At 42.4% G+C, this 21604-nt stretch overlaps 1 protein-coding gene across 3 annotated transcripts in view; it reads left to right on the forward strand.

The window, feature by feature from the left end:
• The window catches only part of pps (protein partner of snf), a 424574-nt gene that overhangs the window by 310262 nt on the left and 92708 nt on the right, over window positions 1–21604 (forward strand). For all 3 annotated transcript variants that reach the window (XM_071664264.1, XM_071664265.1, XM_071664266.1), the window contains one exon: window positions 9612–9939. In XM_071664264.1, the coding sequence (XP_071520365.1) occupies window positions 9612–9939 (328 nt within the window). The remainder of the gene's footprint in view (window positions 1–9611; window positions 9940–21604) is intronic.

A 21604-nucleotide genomic window follows, 5' to 3' on the forward strand; every position in this document is an offset into this window, starting at 1 on the left:
TCGGGGCCTGAACATGCAGGAGGGTGAAAGGAGGGCAAGGAATAGAGTGAATTGGATCGATGTGGTATACCGGGGTTGACGTGCTGTCAGTGGATTGAATCAGGGCATATGAAGAGTCTGGGGTAAACCATGGAAAGTTGTGTGGGGCCTGGATGTGGAAAGGGAGCTGTGGTTTCGGGCATTATTGCGCGGCAGCTAGAGACTGAGTGTGAACGAATGGGGCCTTTGTTGTCTTTTCCTAATGCTACCTCGCACACATGAGGGGGGAGGGGGATGGTATTCCATGTGTGGTGAGGTGGCGATGGGAGTGAATGGGGGCAGACAGTGTGAATTGTGTGCATGGGTATATATGTATGTGTCTGTGTATGTATATATATGTGCACATTGAGATGTATAGGTATGTATATTTGTGTGTGTGGACGTGTGTGTGTGTATACATTGTGTATGGGTGTGGGTTGGGCCATTTCTTTTGTCTGTTTCCTTGCGCTACCTCGCAAACGCGGGAGACAGCGACAAAGCAAAATGAAAAAATAAATATGATATATATGTATATTATCCCAGGGGATAGGGGAAAAAGAATACTTCCCACACATTCCTCACATGTCGTAGAAGGCGACTAGAGGGGATGGGAGCGGGGGCCAGAAATCCTCCCCTCCTTGTATTTTAACTTTCTAAAATGGGAAACAGAAGAAGGAGTCTTGCGGGGAGTGCTCATCCTCCTCGAAGGCTCAGATTGGGGTGTCTAAATGTGTGTGGATGTAACCAAGATGTGAAGAAAGGAGAGATAGGTAGTATGTTTGAGGAAAGGAACCTGGATGTTTTGGCGCTGAGTGAAATGAAGCTCAAGGGTAAAGGGGAAGAGTGGTTTGGGAATGTCTTGGGAGTAAAGTCAGGGGTTAGTGAGAGGACAAGAGCAAGAGAAGGAGTAGCACTACTCCTGAAATGAGTAGTGGGAGTATGTAATAGAATGTAAGAAAGTAAATTCTAGATTAATATGGGTAAAACTGAAAGTTGATGGAGAGAGAGAGGGGTGATTATTGGTGCATATGCACCTGGGCATGAGAAGAAATATCATGAGAGGCAAGTGTTTTGGGAGCAGCTGAATGAGTGTGTTAGTGGTTTTGATGCACAAGACCGGGTTATAGTGATGGGTGATTTGAATGCAAAGGTGAGTAATGTGGCAGTTGAGGGAATAATTGGTATACATGGGGTGTTCAGTGTTGTAAATGGAAATGGTGAAGAGCTTGTAGATTTATGTGCTGAAAAAGGACTGGTGATTGGGAATACCTGGTTTAAAAAGCAAGATATACATAAGTATACGTATGTAAGTAGGAGAGATGGCCAGAGAGCATTATTGGATTACGTGTTAGTTGACAGGCACGTGAAAGAGACTTTTGGATGTTAATGTGCTGAGAGGTGCAACTGGAGGGATGTCTGATCATTATCTCGTGGAGGCGAAGGTGAAGATTTGTATGGGTTTTCAGAAAAGAAGAGAGAATGTTGGGGTGAAGAGGATGGTGAGAGTAAGTGAGCTTGGGAAGGAGACGTGTGAGGAAGTACCAGGAGAGACTGAGTACAGAAGGGAGAAAGGTGAGAACAAAGGACATAAGGGGAGTGGGGTAGCAATGGGATGTATTTAGGGAATCAGTGATGGCTTGCGCAAAAGATGCTTGTGGCATGAGAAGCGTGGGAGGTGGGCAGATTAGAAAGGGTAGTGAGTGGTGGGATGAAGAAGTAAGATTATTAGTGAAAGAGAAGAGAGAGGCAAATGGACGATTTTTGCAAGGAAAAAATGAAATTGAGTGGGAGATGTATAAAAGAAAGAGGCGGGAGTTCAAGAGAGAGGTGCAAGAGGTGAAAAAGAGGGCAAATGAGAGTTGGGGTGAGAGAGTATCATTAAATTTTAGGGAGAATAAAAAGATGTTCTGGAAGGAGGTAAATAAAGTGCATAAGACAAGGGAGCAAATGGGAACTTCAGTGAAGGGGGCTAATGGGGAGGTGATAACAAGTAGTGATGATGTGAGAAGGAGATGGAGTGAATATCTTGAAGGTTTGTTGAATGTGTTTGATGATAGAGTGGCAGATATAGGGTGTTTTGGTCGAGGTGGTGTGCAAAGTGAGAGGGTTAGGGAAAATGATTTGGTAAACAGAGAAGAGGTAGTAAAAGCTTTGTGGAAGATGAAAGCCGGCAAGGCAGCAGGTTTGGATGGTATTGCAGTGGAATCTATTAAAAAAGGGGGTGACTGTATTGTTGACTGGTTGGAAAGGTTATTTAATGTATGTATGATTCATGGTGAGGTGCCTGAGGATTGGCGGAATGCGTGCATAGTGCCATTGTACAAAGGCAAAGGGGATAAGAGTGAGTGCTCAAATTACAGAGGTATAAGTTTGTTGAGTATTCCTGGTAAATTATATTGGAGGGTATTGATTGAGAGGGTGAAGGCATGTACAGAGCATCAGATTTGGGAAGAGCAGTGTGGTTTCACAAGTGGTGGAGGATGTGTGGATCAGGTGTTTGCTTTGAAGAATGTATGTGAGAAATACTTAGAAAAGCAAATAGATTTGTATGTAGCATTTATGGATCTGGAGAAGGCATATGATAGAGTTGATAGAGATGCTCTGTGGAAGGTATTAAGAATATATGGTGTGGGAGGCAAGTTGTTAGAAGCAGTGAAAAGTTTTTATCGAGGATGTAAGGCATGTGTACGTGTAGGAAGAGAGGAAAGTGATTGGTTCTCAGTGAATGTAGGTTTGCGGCAGGGGTGTGTGATGTCTCCATGGTTGTTTAATTTGTTTATGGATGGGGTTGTTAGGGAGGTGAATGGAAGAGTTATGGAAAGAGGGGCAAGTATGAAGTCTGTTGGGGATGAGAGAGCTTGGGAAGTGAGTCAGTTGTTGTTCGCTGATGATACAGCGCTGGTGGCTGATTCATGTGAGAAACTGCAGAAGCTGGTGACTGAGTTTGGTAAAGTGTGTGAAAGAAGAAAGTTAATAGTAAATGTGAATAAGAGCAAGGTTATTAGGTACAGTAGGGTTGAGGGTCAATTCAATTGGGAGGTGAGTTTGAATGGAGAAAAACTGGAGGAAGTGAAGTGTTTTAGATATCTGGGAGTGGATGTGGCAGCGGATGGAACCATGGAAGCGGAAGTGGATCATAGGGTGGGGGAGGGGGCGAAAATTCTGGGAGCCTTGAAGAATATGTGGAAGTCGAGAACATTATCTCGGAAAGCAAAAATGGGTATGTTTGAAGGAATAGTGGTTCCAACAATGTTGTATGGTTGCGAGGCATGGACTATGGATAGAGTTGTGCGCAGGAGGATGGTTGTGCTGGAAATGAGATGTTTGAGGACAATGTGTGGTGTGAGGTGGTTTGATCGAGTAAGTAACGTAAGGGTAAGAGAGATGTGTGGAAATAAAAAGAGCGTGGTTGAGAGAGCAGAAGAGGGTGTTTTGAAATGGTTTGGTCACATGGAGAGAATGAGTGAGGAAAGATTGACCAAGAGGATATATGTGTCAGAGGTGGAGGGAACGAGGAGAAGAGGGAGACCAAATTGGAGGTGGAAAGATGGAGTGAAAAAGATTTTGTGTGATCGGGGCCTGAACATGCAGGAGGGTGAAAGGAGGGCAAAGAATATTGTGAATTGGAGCGATATGGTATACCAGGGTTGACGTGCTGTCAGTGGATTGAATCAAGGCATGTGTATGGGGGTGGGTTGGGCCATTTCTTTCGTCTGTTTCCTTGCGCTACCTCGCAAACGCAGGAGACAGCGACAAAGCAAAAAAAAAAAAAAAAAATTATTATAGTTATTATACTTAATCGCCATTTCCTGTGATAGTGAGGTAATGCAAGGAAACAGGTGAAAGATGGCCTAACCCACCCACATACACATGTACATACAAAAACGCCCACACACGAGCATATACATACCTATATAATTCAACGAATATATACATACATATGTATACACATATGCATATTCATACTTGCTTCCTTCCCTCATAAAATAGCATCACCCCCCCCTCTGCGAAGTAGCACCAGGAAAAGACAGAAAGGCCACATTTCTTCACTCCCAGTCTCTATCTGTCATGTGTAATGCACCGAAGCCATAGTTCTCTTTCCACATCCAGGCCCCACACACCTTTCCAAGGTTTACCTCAGAAGCTTCACATGCCCTGGTTCAATCCATGGACAGCATGGCCAACCCGGTATACCACATCGTTCCAATTTACTCTATTCCTTGCACCCCTTTCATCTCTTGGATGTTCAGGCCCCGATCGCTCAAAATCTTTTTCACTCCATCCTTCCACCTCCAATTTGGTCTCCTGCTCCTCCTCGTTCCCTCTACCTCTGATACATATATCCTGTTTCCCAATCTTTCCTCACTCATTCTCTCCATGTGACCAAAACATCTCATCGCACCCTCTGCTGCTGTCTCAGCCACACTCATTATTTCCACACATCTCCCTTACCCTTTCATTACTTTCTTGATCACACCACCTCACACCATATCTTGTCCTCAAACATTTCATTTCCAACACATCCACACTCCTCCACACAACCCTATCTTATATTTATTTATTATACTTTGTAGCTGTCTCCCGTGTTAGCGAGGTAGCACAAGGAAACAAACAAACGGATGGCCCAACCCCTCACATACACATGTATATACTTACACGTCCACACACGCACATACACACACACACACACACACAGACATATACATATATACACATATTCATAATTCATACTGTCTGCCCATATTCATTCCCGTCGCCACCCCACCACACATGAAATGACAACCCCCTCCCCCTGCATGTGCGTGAGGTAGTGCTAGGAAAAGACAGCAAAGGCCACATTTGTTCACCCTCAGTCTCAAGCTGTCATGTATAATGCACCGAAACCACAGCTCCCTTTCCACATCCAGGCCCCACAAAACTTTCCATGGTTTACCCCATATGCTTCACATTCCCTGGTTCAATCCATTGACAGCACGTTGACCCCAGTATGCCACATCATTCCAATTCACTCTAATCCTTGCATGCCTTTCCCCCTCCTGCATGTTCAGGGCCTGATCACTCAAAATCTTTTTCACTCCATCTTTCCACCTCCAATTTGGTCTCCCACTTCTCCTCGTTCCCTCCATCTCTGACACATATATCCTCTTGGTCAGCCTTTCCTCACTCATTCTCCCCATGTGACCAAACCATTTCTAAACACCCTCTTCTGCTCTCTCAACCACACTCTTTTTATTACCACACATCTCTCTTACCTTTTCATTACTTACTCGATCAAACCACCTCACACTACATATTGTCCTCAAACATCTCATTTCTAGCACATCCACCCTCCTCCGCACAACTCTATCTATAGCCCATGCCTCGCAGCCATATAACATTGTTGGAACTACTATTCCTTCAAACATACCCATTTTTGCTTTCCAAAATAATGTTCTCGTCTTCCATACGTTTTTCAATGCTCCCAGAACTTTCGCCCCCTCCCCCACCCTATGATTCACTTCCGCTTCCATGGTTCCATCCGCTGCCAAATCCACTCCCAGATATCTAAAGCACTTCACTTCCTCCAGTTTTTCTCCATTCAAACTTACCTCCCAATTGACTTGTCCCCCAACCTTACTGTACCTAATACCTTTGCTCTTATTCACATTTACTCTCAGCTTTACCAAATTCGTCATATTCTGCAGTTTCTCACTTGAATCAGCCAACAGCGCTGTATCATCAGCAAACAACAACTGACTCACTTCCCAAGCTCTCTCACCCACAACAGACTGCGTACTTGCCCCTTTTTTCCAAAACTCTTGCATTCACCTCCCTAACAACCTTATCCATAAACAAAGTAAACAAACATGGAGACATCATGCACCCCTGCCGCAAACCAACATTCATTGAGAACCAATCACTTTTTTCTCTTCCTACATGCACACATACCTTACATCCTCGATAAAAACTTTTCACTGCTTCTAACAACTTGCCTCCCACACCATATATTCTTGATACCTTTCACAGAGCATCTCTATCAACTCTGTATATTCCTTCTCAAGATCCATAAATGCTACATGCAGATCCGTTTGCTTTTCTAAGTATTTCTCATGCATTCCCACACATTCCTCACGTCATAGAAGGCGACTAAAGGGGATTGGAGCTGGGTGTTAGAAACTCACCTCTCCTTGTATTTCAACATTCTAAAAGGGTAAACAGAAGAAGGAGTCTTGTGGGGGATGCTCATCCTCCTCGAAGGCTCAGATTGGGGTGTCTAAATGTGTGTGGATATAACCAAGATGAGAAAAAAGGAGAGATAGGTAGTATGTTTGAGGAAAGGAACCTGGATGTTTTGGCTCTGAGTGAAACGAAGCTCAAGGGTAAAGGGGTAGAGTGGTTTGGGAATGCCTTGGGAGTAAAGTCAGGGGTTAGTGAGAGGACAAGAGCAAGGGAAGGAGTAGCACTACTCCTGAAACAGGGGTGGTGGGAATATGTGATAAGAGTGTAAGAAAGTAAACTCTAGATTGATATGGGTAAAACTGAAAGTTGATGGAGAGAGATGGGTGATTATTGGTGCATATGCACCTGGGCATGAGAAGAAAGATCACGAGTGGCAAGTGTTTTGGGAGCAGCTGAATGAGTGTGTAAGTAGTTTTGATGCACGAGATCGGGTTATAGTGATGGGTGATTTGAATGCAAAGGTGAGTAATCTGGCAGTTGAGGGAGTAATTGGTGTACATGGGGTGTTCAGTGTTGTAAATGGAAATTGTGAAGAGCTTGTAGATTTATGTGCTGAAAAAGGACTGGTGATTGGGAATACCTGTTTTAACAAAAGAGATATAAATAAGTATACATATGTAAGTAGGAGAGAAGGCCAGAGAGCGTTATTGGATTACGTGTTAATTGATAGGCGCATGAAAGAGAGACTTTTGGATGTTAATGTGCTGAGAGGTGCAACTAGAGGGATGTCTGATCATTATCTTGTGGGGGCGAAGGTGAAGATTTGTAGAGGTTATCAGAAAAGAAGAGAGAATGTTGTGGTGAAGAGAGTGGTGAGAGTAAGTGAGCTTGGGAAGGAGACTTGTGTAAGGAAGTACCAGGATAGACTGAGTACAGAATGGAAAAAGGTGAGAACAAAGGAGGTAAGGGGAGTGGGGGAGGAATGGGATGTATTTAGGGAAGCGGTTATGGCTTGTGCAAAAGATGCTTGTGGCATGAGCATGGGAGGTAGACAGATTAGAAAGGGTTGTGAGTGGTGGGATGAAGAAGTAAGATTATTAGTGAAAGAGAAGAGAGAGGCATTTGGACGATTTTTGCAGGGAAATAATGCAAATGAGTGGGAGATGTATAAAAAAAAAAGAGGCAGGAGGTCAAGAGAAAGGTGCAAGGGGTGAAAAAGAGCCAGTTCAGTTTAGATATAGCTGCCTAAGTGGATACATTTTCTGAGATGGCATCTAGAGGCTGCAAGCACCCAGCAGGCACATTTTGCTATGTCTGTGGTCAGTTTATCAAAATGAGTAAAAACATAAGGAAGCATGATCCTTTACCCACAGAAAGTGCAATACCCTCTTCTCTTCCTCTAGTGATAAATTTCATTGGTCATTATCCTAAGGCATCTTTTACAACTTCTGTCACTCTACCTTCCCTTCACTCTTCCATTTTGATGATGCTGTTGCTGTCTTTTCCTCTTATGAAAGCTACTTTCTTAGGTTTTTCTTTCTCTAACTGTGCCTCGGATAGCTTTAACATTCCTCCACCCCTTGGAAGACTTTAGCATTCCTTCACCCCCTGATACTTCTCTTATTAATCCTATGGCCCTCCCTGTAATATTTCTTCAAACTGCCTGAAATGTATTTCTCTCTATGGACACAAGGCTTATGGACTATATGGCATTTGTCCATATGTATTGAGAGTTTGCATTCAAACTTGTGTCTGTGTGAGTGCATCTGTCCCATTTCTTTTTAAAAACAGAACTTTTCCTTCTTCTCGGAAGCATGCATTGGTACATCCCATCCTAAAGAAAGGTCCCAATGAAAGTGACTTCTAACCCCCTCTAACTATTTTCCTGTTGATATGACTTTTGTATCCAAATGATTTGAATTCCTTCTCATTTCCCGTATCCTCGGACATCTTAAATCTGTCTTTTCTCGGATCATCAGTATGGCTTCCTTAAGGTGATATCCATTTTTGATACATTCTATCTTACTAATATGTGGTCATCTCTTAAAGATTTTTAGGGAGTCCTGTGAAGTTGCCTTTTATACGTCCAAAGCTTTTGATTGGCAGGTCTCATCTCCATGCTCCCTTCTTTTTGGCTTCTTTGCCTTACTTAGCTCCCTTTTACATGCCTTCCTCTTTGGACTTTATCTCAGTTGTTGTTGATGGATCAACCTCATTCCCATTCTTCATCAGCAGTAGTGTTGCTCAAAGTTCTGTCATGTCTCCTACACTTGTTATTCTTTTTTCTGGAAATAAACCAAATGCACTCATATGCTGATGACTCAACTTTACATTCCTCCACATCCTTCCAAGCTGCTGCTTCATCTCTTTCTTGATTTGCATCTTGTCTCAACATATCTTCCTCAGTAAGCTCGGATTGGATACCTCAGTTGGTTAGACTAAATCTGGTTAAGTTCAGTGCCTGCAAGACCGGGTTTCTCCCTATCTGTCAATCGAACAGTCCTTGCAACTTTCCTCTGTTGTTCGATGGATCTATAATTCCATCTCATGTCAGATTGAACATACTTGGTTTTACTGTTACATCAAACCTATTCTGGAAACTTCACATTACAAAAATAGCTAAGTTTGTTTCTTAAGAAACTGGGAATCGGGTTTGTTAAAATTTCTTTTCTTTTGAACAGTTCTTTCTTTTGTACAAAGGATTGATCTGTCCATGCTTAGAGTACTGTTTTCACTTTAGGGATGGACTTCACTCTTCATCCTCCCTGGGCAGAGTTTAGTCAAAAGCAGTCTAATTTCTTATAGCAACTTTTCCAGGCTAACCTCAAAATACAACCTTGTTGCTATACACTGCAATGTTGGTTCACTTCCCCTCTTTTATAGGTATTACTTTGGTTTCTGATTGTAGGTGCTTGTGTGCCTCCATCATTAACTAGACCATACAACACTTGGCAAGCTACAGCATCACATAATTAGTGTGTGGCTTTTGGCAACTTGAGGAAGGGTGGTTTTGATGACTTTCTTTCCCTACATCTCACAGCTTTAGAACTCTCTATCCCCTTATTTGTTTTCTAATAACTATGACAGATTTTTCTTATAAGACAGGTTTTTCATATCTCCAGAATTCGTAAATGCTTTACCTTATCATTCATTTCTTTTCCCCTTTCATTAATCTCTTTATATTTCAATTAACACTTGGCCCCAATGTGGACTGTGACTGAAGTCTCCAACATAAAAAAAAGTGTGAAAGAAAGAAAGAAAGAAAGAAGACATACATACATGCATACTTTATTAAAGGTTTTTCTCTCACAGTGAGTTTGTCATTAGCCAGTGGAAGATGGAAATTTTTGTGCTTGAACTAGGTAGTGATATTAGAAAAGTTTGACTTTATCAGTTGGTAGAAGGAAATTAAGTTGCACATTTATGCTTTTCAGCCAAAAGAAGATAATTCAACTCTCACCAAAATCTGTAGCAGTTCCTGTATCTCCTTCTCCCGGACACAAAGTGACAGTCGTTAAGTCAGCTGATGGACGAATTATAGTGAAAGCAACAGACACATTAGATAAGGTTGTTAGCAAACCAGTGACAACCCTATCCATGTCTACCCCAACAAAATCTGTTGTTGTTAGCACCACAAAGCCAGCCATTTTACCTACAAGTCCCATTGGTAAGGATGGAGAGGGGAGGAAGGATACTGCTACTTTAGGCAGAAATGATGATTCAGCTGCAGCAAAGAACATACCTGTCAAAGAGATGAAAAAGGTTAGTATTTTATCATTTTGATAAACATTATTACCTGTAGTTTTCTGTAATGTACTTTGTAGTATTAGTATTGGGCTTGTTTGTATTATTATTACCTCTCCCTTTCTCAAAAGCCTCTCAACAAGGAAACAACAGAGATATTAAGTCTGCCAGTGTACCCAGGAAAATACCGCCATGATGATAAGCCAAAATATAGTAAACTGTGCAAGAAAGATAGAAAGAATATTCAGTGTTCTGGTTTACATTATCCTTGTTATAAAGATATACCCAAAAATAATGGAGAAAATAATTGGTAGAGAGAGAGAGAATGGCTATCAAGTGCTGAATATTCAACTTGGTAAATGATATCGTAAATAGTCGCTGTCTAACGCGTTAGCGAGGTAGCGCAAGGAAACAGACGAAAGAATGGCCCAACCCACCCACGTACACATACACGTCCACACGCAAATATACATACCTATACATCTCAACGTATACATATATTTACACACACAGTCATATACTTATATACACATGTACATAATTCATAGTCTCTGCCTTTATTCATTCCCATCGCCACCTCACCACACATGAAATAACAACCCCCTCCCCCCTCGTGTGTGTGAGGTAGCACTAGGAAAGGACAACAAAGGCCACATTCGTTCACACTCAGTCTTTAGCTGTCATGTAATAATGCACCGAAACCACAGCTCCCTTTCCACATCCAGGCCCCACACAACTTTCCATGGTTTACCCCAGATGCTTCACATACCCTGGTTCAATCCATTGACAGCATGTCGACCCCGGTATACCACATCGTTCCAATTCACTCTGTTCCTTGCATGCCTTTCACCCTCCTGCATGTTCAGGCCCCGATCACTCAAAATCTTTTTCACTCCCTCTCTCCACCTCCAATTTGTTCTCCTACTTCTCCTCGTTCCCTCCACCTCTGACACATATTTCCTCTTGGTCAATCTTTCCTCACTCATTCTCTCCATGTGACCAGACCATTTCAAAACACCCTCTTCTGCTCTCTCAACCACACTCTTTTTATTACCACACATCTCTCTTACCCTATCATTACTTACTCGATCAAACCACCTCACACCACATATTGTCCTCAAACATCTCATTTCCAGCACATCCACCCTCCTGCGCCCAACTCTATCCATGGCCCACGCCCTGCAACCATATAACATTGTTGGAATTACTATTCCTTCGAACATACCCATTTTTGCTTTTCGAGATAATGTTCTCAACTTCCACACATTCTTTAAGGCTTCCAGAAATTTTGCGCCCTCCCCCACCCTATGATTCACTTCCGCTTCCATGGTTCCATCCGTTGCCAAATCCACTCCCAGATATCTAAAACATTTCACTTCTTCCAGTTTTTCTCCATTCAAACTTACCTCCCAATTAACTTGACCCTCAACCCTACTGTACCTAATAACCTTACTCTTATTCACATTTACTTTCAGCTTTCTTCTTTCACACACTTTACCAAACTCAGTCACCAACTTCTGCAGTTTCTCACATGAATCAGCCACCAGCACTGTATCATCAGCGAACAACAACTGACTCACTTCCCAAGCTCTCTCATCCACAACAGACTGTATAATTGCCCCTCTTTCCAAAACTCTTGCATTCACCTCCCTAACAACCCCATCCATAAACAAATTAAACAACCATGGAAACATCACACACCCCTGCCGCAAACCTACATTCACTGAGAACCAATCACTTTCCTCTCTTCCTACAAATATGCATGCCTTACATCCTCGATAAAAACTTTTCACTGCTTCTAACAACTTGCCTCCCACACCATATATTCTTAATACCTTCTACAGAGCATCTCTATCAAACTATATCATATTCCTTCTCCAGATCCATAAATGCTACATTCAAATCCATTTGCTTTTCTAAGTATTTCTCATACATTACTCAAAGCAAACACCTGATCTACACATCCTCTACCACTTCTGAAACCACACTGCTCTTCCCCAATCTGATGCTCTGTACATGCCTTCACCCTCTCAATCAGTACCCTCCCATACAATTTCCCAGGAATACTCAAGAAACTTATACCTCTGTAATTTGATCTCACTTTTATCCCCTTTGCCTTTGTACAACGGCACTATGCAAGCATTCCGCCAATCCTCAGGCACCTCCCCATGGGTCATATATACATTAAATAACCCTTCCAACCAGTCAACAATACAGTCACCCCCTTTTTTGATAAATTCCACTGCAATACCATTCAAACCCACTGCCTTGCCGGCTTTCATCTTCCACAAAGATTTTACTACCTCATCTCTGTTTACCAAATCATTTTCCCTAACCCTCTCACTTTGCACACCACCTCAACCAAAACACCCTATATCTGCCACTGCATCATCAAACACATTCAACGAACCTTAAAAATACTCACTCCATCTCCTTCTCACATCACCACTACATGTTTTCACCTCCCCATTAGGCCCCTTCTGTAGTTGCCATTTGTTCCCTTGTCTTACACACTTTATTTACCTCCTTCCAAAACATTTTTTTATTCTCCCTAAGATTTAATGATACTCTCTCAACCCATCTCTCATTTGCCCTCTTTTTCACCTCTTGCACCTTTCTCTTGACCTCCTGCCTCTTTCTTTTATACATCTCCCAGTCATTTGCATTATTTCCCTGCAAAAATTGTCCAAATGCCTCTCTCTTCTCTTTCACTAATAATCTTACTTCTTCATCGCACCACTCACTACCCTTTCTAATCTGCCCACTTCCCACGCTTCTCATGCCATAAGCATCTTTTGCGCAAGCCATAACTGCTTCCCTAAATACATCCCATTCCTCCCCCACTCCCCTTACATCCTTTGTTCTCACCTTTTTCCATTCTGAACTCAGTCTATCCTGGTACTTCCTCACACAAGTCTCCTTCCCAAGCTCACTTACTTTGACCACTCTCTTCACCCCAGCATTCTCTCTTCTTTTCTGAAAACATCTACAAATCTTCACCTTCGCCTCCACAAGATAACGATCAGACATCCCTCCAGTTGCTCCTCTCTGCACATTAACATTCAAAAGTCTCTCGCACGCCTATCAATTAACACGTAATCCAATAACACTCTCTGGCTATCTCTCCTACTTACATACGTATACTTATTTATATCTGTCTTTTTAATCCAGGTATTCCCAATCACCAGTCATTTTTCGGTACGTAAATCTACAAGCTCTTCATTATTTCCATGTACAACACCGAACACCCCATGTACACCAATTATTCCTTCAACTGCCACGTTACTCACCTTTGCATTCAAATCACCCATCACTATAACCCAGTCTCGTGCATCAAAACTACTAACACACTCACTCAGCTGCTCCCAAAACACTTGTCTGTCATGATCTTTCTTCTCATGCCCAGGTGCATATGCACCAATAATCACCCATCTCTCTCCATTAACTCAGTTTTACCCATATCAATCTAGAGTTTACTTTCTTACACTCCCACCGCTCCTGTTTCAGAAGTAGTGCTGCTCCTTCCCTTGCTCTTATCCTCTCACTAACCCCTGACTTTACTCAAGACATTCCCAAACCGCTCTTCCCCTTTACCCTTGAGCTTCGTTTCACTCAGAGTCAAACCATCCAGGTTCCTTTCTACAAACATATTACCTATCTCTCCTTTTTTCTCATCTTGGTTACATCCAAACACATTTAGACACCCCAATCTGAGCCTTCAAGGAGGATGAGCACTCCCCATGTGGCTCCTTCTTCTGTTTCCCCTTTTAGATTGTTAAAATACAAGGAGGGGAGGGTTTCCAGCCCCCTGCTCTCGTCCCCTTTAGTTGCCTTCTACAACGCATGGGAAGTATTCTTTCTCCCCTATCCCCAGGGATAGTATTATTGAATATAGTAAATAGTATTATTATATATATTTTTGCCACAGGTCTCTTCATTAGGCTTTTACCTAACTTTTTTCCTACTTCATTACCATATTCTGTGTCAGTGAGGTAACATCAGGAATAGAAAAAGAAAGGCTATTATGTGTAATGCTTAATGCACTGAAATTGTAGCCCCTTATCCCTATCCAGGCCCCACAGACTTTTTTTGTGGTTTCCTTGGATGTTTTATATTCCCTTGTTAAGTGCATTGACAGCAAATTCCTCCCTGTGGACCACATTGCTCCAGTTCACACTATCCCATTCCTGTGCATGCCTTTCATATTCCTGCATGTTCAGGCCATGAGTACTCAAATTCTTTTTCACTCCATCCTTCCATCTTCAATTTGGTCTCCTTGTTCCCTTCTCTTATGACATATTTACCTCAGTCAGTCTCATGACTTATTTTCTCCATATTTCCATCCTATTTCAGCACACCTCCTTCAGCTTACTCAACCACACTCTTCTTATAACCACATCTGTCTCTTATCCTTTTGATACTTCATAATATTACCTCACCTCACATTGTACTATACATTTCAATTCCATCACTTCCTCCTTTCTCTGCACACCCTTATTTATAGCATGTGCCTTGCATCCAATAACATCACTGGGACTACTTTTCCTAGAAACATACCCATTTTCACCTTCCCAGATAATAACTGCCCTCAGCACATGTTCTTCATTGCTCCTGAAACTTTGCCCCCTCACTCCACTTCCATAGTTCTATTTGCTACCATGAGCACTTAACAGGTGTCTAAAACACTTTACATCCTCCAAATATTCTCCATTCAAATGTGCATCCAGTAACATCACTGGGACTACTTTTCCTAGAAACATACCCATTTTCACCTTCCCAGATAATAACTGCCCTCAGCACATGTTCTTCATTGCTCCTGAAACTTTGCCCCCTCACTCCACTTCCATAGTTCTATTTGCTGCCATAAGCACTTAACAGGTGTCTAAAACACTTTACATCCTCCAAATATTCTCCATTCAAATGTGCACCCCAGTAACTTATACCCATGTCTGGTTAAACCTAATAACCCTCTTTTAAGCACATTTACTCCCAACTTACTCTTTTCACAACATGATGCATTCACAGGCCACCCAGGGTCAAGCACATAGGTTCGAATTTTGGTTACAGAAGTTGATCCACAGTCAACCCAGCTGTTCATCCACCTAGGGGTTGGCCGATAAAATACCTAGCTCAGGCAAGGGTATATAGGGTATGTAGCATTAATGGATCTGGAGAAGGCATATGATAGGGTTGATATAGATGTTTTGTGGCAGGTCATAAGTGTTTATGGAGTAGGAGGTAAGCTCCTAGAATATGTGAAAAGTTTCTACCAAGGATGTAAGGCATGTGAACAAGTAGGAAGAGAAGAGAGTGATTGATTCCCAGTTAAGGTCAGTCTGTGGCAGGGGTGTGTTATTTCCCCATGGTTGTTTAATTTGTTTATGGATGGGGTGGTTAAGGAGGTAAGTGCAAGAGTTTTGCAGAGAGGGGTGAGTATGCAGTCTGTTGGGGATGAGAGGGGCAGCTGGAGGGATGTCTGATCATGATCTTATGGAGGCAAAGGTGAAGATTTGTTGAGGTTTTCAAAAAAGAAGAGAGAATGTTGGAGAGAAGAGAATAGTGGCAGTAAGTGAGCTTGGAAAGGAGACTCGTGTGAGGAAGTTCCAGGAGAGACTGAGTGTAGAATAGCAAAAGATGAGAGTAAGTGATGTGAGGGGAGTGGGTGATGAATGAGATGTATTTAGGGGAGCAATGAATGATTTGTGCAAAAGATGCATGTGGCATGAGTAAGGTGGGCATATTAGAAAGGGTAGTGAGTAGTGGGATGAAGAAGTAAGGTTGTTGGTGAAAGAGAAAAGAGAGCCGTTTGGACAATACTTGCAGGGAATTAATGCAAATGACTGGGAGATGTATAAAAGAAAGTAGCAGGAGATCAAGAGAAAGATGCAAAGGCCAAATGAGAGTTGGGGTTAGAGAGAATCATTAGAATTTAGGAAGAAAAAAGATGATTTGGAAGGAGGTAAATAACATTTGTAAGACGAGAACAAATGGGAACATCAGTGAAGGGGGCAAAGGGGAGAAGTAATAACAGGTGCTGGTGAAGTGAGGAGATGAAGTGAGTATTTTTAAGGTTTTTTGAATGTGTTTGATGATAGAGTGGCAGATTTAGGGCGTTTTGGTTGGGTTGGTGTGCAAAATGAGAGAATCAGGGAGAATGGGTTGGTGAAGAGAGAACAGTTAGTGAAAGCTTTGCAGAAGATGAAATTTGGGAAGTGGTTGGGTTTGGATGGTATTGCAGTAGAATTTACTAAGAAAGGGAATGACTGTGTTGTTGATTGGTTGGTTAGGATATGCAATATATGTATGGATCATGAAGTGCCTGAGGATTGGCAGAATGTGTGTATAGTGCCATTGTACAAAGGCTAAGGGGATAAAGGTGTGTTCAAAGTACAGACGCATAATTTTGTTGCGTATGCCTGGGAAATTATATGAGAGGGTGATGGCATGTACAGAGTATCAAGTTGGAGAAGAGCAGTGTGGTTTCAGAAGTGGTAGTGGATGTGTGGATCAGGTGTTTGCTTTGAAGAATGTGTGAAAAATATTTAGGAAAACAGATGGATTTGTATGTAGCATATATGGTTCTGTAGAAGGCATATGATAGAGTTGATAGAGATGCATTATGGAAGGTCTTACGAGTATTTGGTGTGGGAGGTAAGATGCTAGAAGCAGTGAAAAGTTTTATTAAGGATGTAAGGCTTGTGTACAAGTAGGAAGAGAGGAGAGTGATTGGTTCCCAGTGAATGTCTGTGTGTGGCAGGGGTGTGTGATGTCCCCATGGTTGTTTAATTTGTATTTTATGGGGTGGTTAGGGGGGCAAATGCAAGAGTTTTGGAGAGAGGGATGAGTATGCAATCTGTTGAAGATGAGAGGGCTTGGGAAGTGAAAAAGTTGTTGTTCGCCGATGACACAGTGCTGGTGGCTAATTTGATTGAGAAACTGCAGAAGTTGGTGACTGAATTTGGAAAAGTGTGTGAAAGTTGAGAGTAAATGTGAATAAGAGCAGTGTTAGTAGGTTTAGTAGTGTTGATGGACAAGTTAATTGGAATGTAAGTTTGAATGGAGGAGAATTGGAGGAAGTGGAGTGGTTTTGATATCTGGGAGTGGACTTAGCAACAAATAGAACCATGGAAGCAGAAGTGAGTTATTGGGTTGGGGAGGGGATGAAGATTCTGGGAGCAATGAAAAATGTGTGGAATGAGAGAATGTTATCTCAGAGAGGAAAAATGGGTATGTTTGAAGGAATAGTGGTTCCAACAATGTTATGTGGTTGTGAGGCATGGGCTATAGATAGGGTTGTAAGGAGGAGGGTGGATGTGTTAGAAATGAAATGTTTGTGAACAGTATGTGGTGTGAGGGGGTTTGATCAAATAAGTGATGAAAGGGTAAGAGAAATGTGAGGAAATAAAAAGTGTGTGGTTGAGAGAGCAGAAGGTGTATTGAAATGGTTTGGACATTGGAGAGAATGAGAGATGAAAGATTGACAAAGAGTATTTATATGTCAGAGGTGGAGGGAAGAAGAAGCGGGACACAAATTGGAGGTGGAAGGATGAAGTGAAAAAGATTTTGAGCGATCGTGGCCTGAACATACAAGAAGGTGAAAGACGTGCAAGGAATAGAGTGAATTGGAACGATGTGGTATACCAGGGTTGACCTCGACCCCAGTATACCACATTGTTCCAGTTCACTCCATTCCCTGCATGTCCTCCTCACTCTTGCATGTCCAGGCCCCGATCACCCAAAATCTTATTCGCTCCATCCCTCCTCCTCCAATTTGGTCCCTGCTTCTCATTCCCTCCACCTCTGACTCATATATCCTCTTTGTCAATCTTTCCTCACTCATTCTCTCCATGTGACCAAACCATTTCAATACACCCTCTTCTGCTATCTCAACCACACTCTTTTTATTACCACTCATCTCTCTAATACATTCATTACTTACTCGATCCTCAAACATCTCATATCCAACACATCCACCCTCCTCCGCTCAACCTTATCTATAGCCCATGCCTCACGACCATGTAGCATTGTTGGAACCACTATTTCTTCAAACGTACCCATTTTTGATTTCCAAGATAACGTTCTCACCTTCCACACATTCTTCAATGCTCCCAGAACCTTCATCCCCTCCTCCACCCTGTGACTCACTTCCACTTCCATGGTTCCATCTGCTGCCAAATCCACTCCCAGATATCTAAAACTCTTCACTTCCTTCAGTTTCCATTCAAACATACCTCCCAATTTACTTGTCCCTCACACCTACTGAACCTAATAACCTTGCTCTTCTTCACATTTACTCTCAGCTTTCTTCTTTCACACACTTTACCAAACTCAATCACCAACTTCTGCAGTTTCTCACCCAAATCAGCCACCAGCACTGTATCATTGGCAAACAACAACTGACTCACTTCCCAAGTCCTCTTATCCACAACAGACTGCATACTTGCCCCTCTATCCAAAACTCTTGTATTCTCCTCCCAAACAACCTCATCCATAAACATTAAACAACCATGGAGACATCATGTATCCCCTACCGCAAACCGACATTCACTGGGAACTAATCACTTTCCTCTATTCGTACACTTCTACAAAGCATCTCTATCTACTCTGTCATATGCCTTCTCCAGAACCATAAATGCTACATACAAATCCATCTGTTTTTCTAAGTATTTCTCACATATATTTTTCAAAGCATTTAGACACCCCAATTTGAGCCTTCGAGGAGGATGAGCACTCCCCACGTGACTCCTTCTTCTGTTTCCCCTTTTAGAAAGTTGAAATACAAGGAGGGGAGGGTTTCTGTCCCCCCGCTCCCATCCCCTTTAGTCGCCTTCTACGACATGTGAGGAATGCGTGGGAAGTATCCTTTCTCCCCCATCCCCAGGGATATCCCTAGGGATAGGGGAGAAAGACTACTTCCCACGCATTCCTCACGTGTCGTAGAAGGCGACTAAAGTGGACGGGAGCGGGGGGCCTGAAACCCTCCCCTCCTTGTATTTCAACTTTCTAAAAGGGGAAACAGAAGAAGGAGCCACATGGGGAGTGCTCATCCTCCTCAAAGGCTCAGATTGGGGTGTCTATATGTGTGTGGATGTAACCAAGATGAGAAAAAAGGAGAGATAGGTAGTATGTTTGAGGAAAGGAACCTGGATGTTTTGGCTCTGAGTGAAACGAAGCTCAAGGATAAAGGGGAAGAGTGGTTTGGGAATGTCTTGGGAGTAAAGTCAGGGGTTAGAGAGAGGACAAGAGCAAGGGAAGGAGCAGCACTACTCCTGAAACAGGAGTGGTGGGAGTATGTCATAGAGTGTAAGAAAGTAAATTCTAGATTGATATGGGTAAAACTGAAAGTTGATGGAGAAAGATGGTGATTATTGGTGCATATGCACCTGGGCATGAGAAGAAAGATCATGAGAGGCAAGTGTTTTGGGAGCAGCTGAATGAGTGTGTTAGTGGTTTTGATGCACAAGACCGGGTTATAGTGATGAGTGATTTGAATGCAAAGGTGAGTAATGTGGCAGTTGAGGGAATAATTGGTATACATGGGGTGTTCAGTGTTGTAAATGGAAATGGTGAAGAGCTTGTAGATTTATGTGCTGAAAAAGGACTAGTGATTGGGAATACCTGGTTTAAAAAGTGAGATATACATAAGTATACGTATGTAAGTAGGAGAGATGGCCAGAGAGTGTTATTGGATTATGTGTTAATTGATAGGCACGCGAAAGAGAGACTTTTGGATGTTAATGTGCTGAGAGGTGCAACTGAAGGGATGTCTGATCATTATCTTGTGGAGGCGAAGGTGAAGATTTGTATGGGTTTTCAGAAAAGAAGAGAGAATGTTGGGGTGAAGAGAGTGGTGAGAGTAAGTGAGCTTGGGAAGGAGACTTGTGTGAGGAAGTACCAGGAGAGTCTGAGTACAGAATGGAAAAAGGTGAGAACAAATGAGGTAAGGAGTGGGGTGAGGAAGTACCAGGAGAGACTTAGTACAGAATGGAAAATGGTGAGAACAAAGGAGGTAAGGGGAGTGGGGGAGGAATGGGATGTATTTAAGGAAGCAGTGATGGCTTGCGCAGAAGATGCTTGTGGCATGAGAAGCGTGGGAGGTGGGTTGATTAGAAAGGGTAGTGAGTGGTGGGATGAAGAAGTAAGATTATTAGTGAAAGAGAAGAGAGAGGCATTTGGACGATTTTTGCAGGGAAAAAATGCAAATGAGTGGGAGATGTATAAAAGAAAGAGGCAGGAGGTCAAGAGGAAGGTGCAAGAGGTGAAAAAGAAGGCAAATGAGAGTTGGAGTGAGAGAGTATCATTAAATTTTAGGGAGAATAAAAAGATGTTTAGGAAGGAGGTAAATAAAGCGCGTAAGACAAGGGAGCAAATGGGAACTTCAGTGAAGGGGGCTAATGGGGAGGTGATAACAAATAGTGGTGATGTGAGAAGGAGATGGAGTGAGTATTTTGAAGGTTAGTTGAATGTGTTTGATGATAGAGTGGCAGATATAGGGTGTTTTGGTCGAAGTGGTGTGCAAAGTGAGGGGGTTAGGGAAAATGACTTGGTAAACAGAGAAGAGGTAGTAAAAGCTTTGCGGAAGATGAATGCCGGCAAGGCAGCAGTTTTGGATGGTATTGCAGTGGAATTTATTAAAAAAGGGGGTGACTGTATTGTTGACTGCTTGGTAAGGTTATTTAATGTATGTATGATTCCTGGTGAGGTGCCTGAGGATTGGTGGAATGCTTGCATAGTGCCATTGAACAAAGGGAAAGGGGATAAGAGTGAGTGCTCAAATTACAGAGGTATAAGTTTGTTGAGTATTCCTGGTAAATTATATGGGAGGGTATTGATTGAGAGGGTGAAGGCATGTACAGAGCATCAGATTGGGGAAGAGCAGTGTGGTTTCAGAAGTGGTAGAGGATGTGTGGATCAGGTGTTTGCTTTGAAGAATGTATGTGAGAAATACTTAGAAAAGCAAATGGATTTGTATTTAGCATTTATGGATCTGGAGAAGGCATATGATAGAGTTGACAGAGATGCTCTGTGGAAGGTATTAAGAATATATGGTGTGGGAGGTAAGTTGTTAGAAGCAGTGAAAAGTTTTTATTGAGGATATAAGGCATGTGTACTTGTAGGAAGAGAGGAAAGTGATTGGTTCTCAGTGAATGTAGGTTTGCGGCAGGGGTGTGTGATGTCTCCATGGTTGTTTAATTTGTTTATGGATGGGGTTGTTAGGGAGGTGAATGGAAGAGTTTTGGAAAGAGGGGCTAGTATGCAGTCTGTTGTGGATGAGAGAGCTTGGGAAGTGAGTCAGTTGTTGTTCGCTGATGATACAGCGCTGGTGGCTGATTCATGTGAGAAACTGCAGAAGGTGGTGACTGAGTTTGGTAAAGTGTGTGAAAGAAGAAAGTTTAAGAGTAAATATGAATAAAAGCAAGGTTATTAGGTAAAGTAGGGTTGAGGGTCAAGTCAATTAGGAGGTAAGTTTGAATGGAGAAAAACTGGAGGAAGTAAAGTGTTTTAGATATCTGGGAGTGGATCTGGCAGTGGATGGAACCATGGAAGCGGAAGGGAATCATAGGGTGGGGGAAGGGGCAAAAATTCTGGGAGCCTTGAAGAATGTTTGGAAGTCGAGAACATTATTTCGGAAAGCAAAAATGGGTGTGTTTGAAGGAATAGTGGTTCCAACAATGTTGTATGG

The sequence above is a fragment of the Panulirus ornatus genome, chromosome 8, assembly GCF_036320965.1.
Source record: "Panulirus ornatus isolate Po-2019 chromosome 8, ASM3632096v1, whole genome shotgun sequence".
Classification (NCBI taxonomy): Eukaryota; Metazoa; Arthropoda; class Malacostraca; order Decapoda; family Palinuridae; genus Panulirus; species Panulirus ornatus.